The sequence below is a fragment of the Nymphaea colorata genome, chromosome 9 (genome assembly GCF_008831285.2).
Source record: "Nymphaea colorata isolate Beijing-Zhang1983 chromosome 9, ASM883128v2, whole genome shotgun sequence".
NCBI classification, from domain to species: Eukaryota; Viridiplantae; Streptophyta; class Magnoliopsida; order Nymphaeales; family Nymphaeaceae; genus Nymphaea; species Nymphaea colorata.
Window position 1 is genome coordinate 433,920 of NC_045146.1, and position 4,942 is coordinate 438,861.

General features: G+C 38.4%; 1 protein-coding gene across 2 annotated transcripts; it reads left to right on the plus strand.

Moving 5' to 3' along the window:
* The first annotated feature begins 225 nt into the window (after positions 1–225).
* On the plus strand, positions 226–3,312 carry LOC116259923 (HVA22-like protein f). Of its 2 annotated transcripts, none has more exons than XM_031637925.2 (5): positions 226–474; positions 692–718; positions 1,229–1,351; positions 2,428–2,718; positions 3,126–3,312. In XM_031637925.2, the coding sequence occupies exons 1-4, from the start codon at positions 428–430 to the stop codon at positions 2,699–2,701; spliced, it is 471 nt and encodes a 156-aa protein (XP_031493785.1). In that variant the 5' UTR covers positions 226–427; the 3' UTR covers positions 2,702–2,718; positions 3,126–3,312. The 2 variants fall into 2 exon arrangements, with proteins under 2 accessions (XP_031493785.1, XP_031493783.1); XM_031637923.2 differs by having other exon boundaries at positions 230–474; positions 2,428–2,677.
* The last annotated feature ends 1,630 nt before the right edge of the window (positions 3,313–4,942 follow it).

The following is a 4,942-nucleotide window of genomic DNA, read 5'->3' on the forward strand; positions in this document are numbered from 1 at the left end:
CATAACACATGGTCCCTTGTAAGGGTTAATAACATATAACTTGTCCAACAAAGCGGGCATGGATTTGTCAATAGCAAATAAGGTGAGTCACGAATTTGATAATTGCGTGTAAGTGAAGGGCGAATCTGAGAAGAACCTTTTAGTTCAAAAACCGCAGGGGATAAGTAAGGAATCACATATGCAGTTCTGCTCTTTAATTTGCTTGTTGCTTTTTGCATTAAGCTACCACCCTTTTGTGTCTTCATTTTTGGGGAAAGAAGCCTTTAGCCCTGTTGTTGGTTTAGGAATAGGAAGGTGGTTCCTTAGTCTTGGTGATAAAGCTCCCCTCCTTTTTATTTATTGTGCCCTACCTCTCTTTTCTTCCTCCCCAGTCTCTCTCTCTCTCAAGCTTGTCGTTGCAGGTAATCAGAGGAGCCATTCATCAGAGATGGGCATCCTTGTTCATCTTGCTAGGCACCTTGACGCATTGTTAGGGTAAGAATACCAACTGAATCTTCTGAGGATTTCAGAGTCCCCCTCTCTCTCTTTCTCTCTCTCACAGGAGGAGGCTTGAAAATGAACAATACCATGTTCTCATCGTAAATATATTGTGAATGAAACAGATATGTGTGTGTTCGGGAAACTTAGGAGATTCTTTTGTAAATTGAAAAAAGAATAAGTTTCTCACAGTTCATTGGTTTATTGTTGGCAGGCCCATGGTGATGCTTCTTTATCCATTGTAAGTCTCTCCTTTTCCTCCGTTCCTTTGTGCCATTTCTTTTCTTTTCTTTTAAAACCTTGCAAAGGATCTCTATTTCTATCTTTTATTGGCAGAATAACATCTTAGTTTGTTCACAAGTAGGGGGACTTTGAAGAGGATTTTAAAAAAAAAAAAAAAAACTATTAGGAAAAATGATCCATTTTCTTACAATCTTGATTTCATTACCCGGCCAACCAAATGAATCTTGATTTGCTCCTATTCTTAAAATCTAGTTCCAGGATTAGCAAAAATGTTCAATCATATTATGACACAGGTACTCCAAATTTTTCTGTGATCTTTGAACCAAGCCAATTGGACTCGAGAACCCAAATCGATCTAAGTTGCACGGGGTTTGATGTTCTGGGTTAGGTCTTCTAAGTATTAAGAATTAGTATTAGTTCTTTGCTTAATTAATAACTAAGGCTTCAAACTTTTTATTCACAACAATCGTCATGTTTTTTTTTTTTTTACTTATTAAATTGTACTCAGGTACTCGTCCATAAAAGCAATAGAAAGCCCTTCAGCTCTGGATGATCAACAATGGCTGACCTATTGGGTGCTGTATTCACTGATAACATTGTTCGAGCTCTCATGCTGGAAATTCCTAGCCTGGTAAGTAGGAAAAATCCAGATAGATCATTTCTTTGGCTGTCTGCTTAATTACTTGTGTTCTAAGAATAGAATCTCCCTAGTCTTTTACTTTGTGCTGTCGGTTTCGATACTAAGCTCAAATGGATCACTGATCCATTAGTGATTTGAGTCCGACGTTGGCGCCCAATGCGACTCAACAAATGTATAATTTGACAAATGTCCGGCTGCCACAGTTTGATGGCTTGTTTGGCCCGCCCCTGAAAAAAATCCAGGCTCCTCTCCTGGTGGGACCTGTTTAGTCAAGTCTGGCAAAAGAAGTAGGATCCAGATCCAGTTAGTATTCAAGTATAGTTCCGGTACTCTGTTTTGCAACTCATGAATCAGAGACTGAGACCAGGACCTTGCACAGATCCAGCAAATATACCGGTTGAATCTGGGTTTGCTTTAAAAAAAAAAAATTAAGTCCAGGTCCAAATAATTAGAAAGGAATAATTGGGATCTGAATAGAGTTGAATAAACTAAAGCCCTGGTATGAACCGTGTGGGAAACACTTGCATTAATCAAGTAACGAGCATATGTGTCCTTAATATTGCACGCACAATTAAATGAAGTTGCATGAACATTTATAAATGAGATCCGGTGAGGATCGAACTTAGTGAAGCCTGGATCTGGACTGAACTGAGTTTGGAACACGTGTTCCTGATCAAGCCGAGTCAAACGAGTTAAGCATTTAAGTAATTAAGTAATTAATAAACAAATGACCTTGTTAATTACGAAATACAAATTTATCACTGGACTACACCGAGCCAAACGAGTTTCGGCCGAGTCATGACTGAGTCAAGCCGAGTCATGCCGAGTTTTGACAAAAACAGAGTCTCTTTATTGGGTTGACTCGTTAGAGGGCCGAGCCAGACCAAGTCATCCATTGACTCGGTGAGTTTTTTGAACACTGATTTCATAGTTGGAGATGAAAACTAAATTGATATTATATGGTCCCTCTTAATGCTACATGCCCTGCATGTGATTTGAACATACACAAATGAAATGAAAACTTGAGTACGTATATCTTACCCTACCATGAATTGCAATGTGTACAGGTTCCCCCTTTGGCCATACATGAAGCTGGTCGTCTCTTTATGGCTAGTGTTGCCCATATTCAATGGAGCAGCATACATATATGAGAATGTTGTGAGGAAATATTGGAAGATCATGGATCATGGCTCAGGCTCCAATCTTACAGAAGGACAGAGGATGGTGGTGCAGATGATGAGCCTCGACGCGAGGAAATCTGTCGAACAGTACATTGAAAAATATGGTCCAGAAGCTTTTGAAAGGGTCGTCAAAGCGGTAATCTTAATGTTTAACCAGTGAGGAGATAATGAACAAAGGTCCTGCATGAACTTGCAATACATGCTCGCACCCTACATGCACATGCATATACCAATAAATCCATTCATGCACGCATGTATACATAGTACATACATACGTGCACGCATACACAGGACTACAGAAGATTGTTAGTTGATAAAATGCTTCGATGCTTGATGCATTGTACCAAAATTATCACAGTTCCAATAGGTCAATAGGCATTCCAAACCTTGAATGAATGTGGGAAAAACTGAAAAAGAGAAAAATACACACAGTGCTGAAAACATTTTCATGACTATATTCATGAACAAACTTCTCATATCATTAAATGATCAAAGGTAGATTACATTTGTAATGTAGTGTTGTTACATAGGTGGCAACCAGGTTGTGGGGCCTAATTTGTGATTATATATATCTTGCCTTGCAGGCAGAAAAGGAAGCAAAGAAGCGGCAATCTTAGTGCAAATACTTGAAGAAATTCTATACTTGTGAATTATTGGGAAGAATACATTCTACCTTCTTATTTCCTCTTTGGAATCGTGTGATATTATGAACTTTTCCTTATTTGTAAATCTTCCCTACATACAATAAAGATGCCAAGGACGCTTCTCTCTCTCTCTCTCTGTCTCAACACACACACACACACACACACACGCACACACAGGCAGAGTCACTCATGAAGAAGGGCAAGAAGGTCGGTAGGTCTTGCAAAGCAGAAGACATAGAGTTCAGCACTACTCTGTGCTCTGCCACGGGGCAAAAGCAATAAGATGAGGTCTACTTGAGTTTATCCTAAGTGACAAGTGGAGAAGTAGAAGTGCATTGCAAACGTGTGTATTTCCTATACCAACAAGTCCGAGACATTTATACAACTGAGTGTTTCTTCGTCTTGAAAGCGGCAAGTGGTAGATATATGGATGTTGTCCTCTTGAAGCAATCCTCACTCTCTTTGTCCACCCAATGAATTCTGTCTCCGGTACCACAAACCATATATGATCACTGTAGGAGAAGATGATAGAGAAGGATGGGTCCTCAGAACAGTTTCATTTAGGTCGATTCACCAAATTGATCGGCATTTGGTTTAGAAACTGATTTTATTAGGGATACTGGTATTTAGTTCATTGTCTAGCTTCAAACATATCCTCCTGCCATAGGAGCAAATAATTTGTAGGATTTGAAGTTGAGAAAATCCTTTGTACATCAATCCTCCTAATATTAAAAAAATAAACTTTTAGATGAACAATCTGTACTGGACTTTACATCTTATCTTGCATGGACAAAGGAAAACACTAAGTTGGATGTCAGCAGACGAACTACTTGGGATCACCTGGTTAAAGAAGGCAACATTACAGAACACTCAACCACTTGAGACTCAAACTTTACGCTATAAGCATTTAGGATGAAACAATCTGCAGATGTCTCAACCGGCATATTGTTTGTCAAAACCCATTTATTTCCATGTTGTTAACAATAAGCTTCCTAAAAACCTGCTGGGACTGCACTCCCATTTCATTAAAAAAAAAAAAACATTAATTACAAAAAAAATAGAATGGCAAGCAGCAGAAGAGGAATGTACAGTCACAGGGCAAACCACTTTTTACCCCCTTGTTAACAAGAAGCTTCACTATAGGCTTACTGGCAGGGTACTCAATGGGGCTGAAGGTTTTGTCGTTTTTTCTCATATATAACACATTTGACATGGATCTGGCACCTACATCTACAGTGATTAGCTGTTCGGGTCTGGTCCATTTCAATCTGTACCCACCATTGACAAAGAACAATTATAACATTTCACGCATGCAAAGTGGCTTGCAAATAGTCCCACAATGAAGAAAATTTAAAAGGAATGATGGCATTGTATACCTATTGTTACAATTATCTTGTCATTGACAGATACGGATCAAGCAAGACATGAGTGAACATCATCAAAATTTGCCAGACTGATCCTTATAATTAATTCTAATAAAGTTGTTATTTAAAATGCAATTCACCAATAGCACAAACATCCAAATGGGCTTTTTGATCCGACCAAATATTACACCAATATATTCTTCCACTGAGAGAATTCACGAAAGAATACAATCTATAAAAAGTTGATGCACTTTTTTGTTACAATATCGTTTATATTTTCCAAAACCGTACGGTTGTTCCATTGTTTATCTTGACATTTGGTAGGCTAGAAAGAGTTTCAAGCTGACATTATTCAACAAGGAAAACTTTTTCCCTTTTTTTTTAAAGATAGAC

Bases quoted from the DNA above. Each gene is read 5' to 3' on its own strand.
- LOC116259923 (XM_031637923.2), top strand. From the start codon at position 428: ATGGGCATCCTTGTTCATCTTGCTAGGCACCTTGACGCATTGTTAGG. The intron at 475-691 runs GTAAGAATACCA...TATTGTTGGCAG, and splicing joins CACCTTGACGCATTGTTAGG to GCCCATGGTGATGCTTCTTT. The intron at 1,352-2,427 runs GTAAGTAGGAAA...CAATGTGTACAG, and splicing joins TGCTGGAAATTCCTAGCCTG to GTTCCCCCTTTGGCCATACA.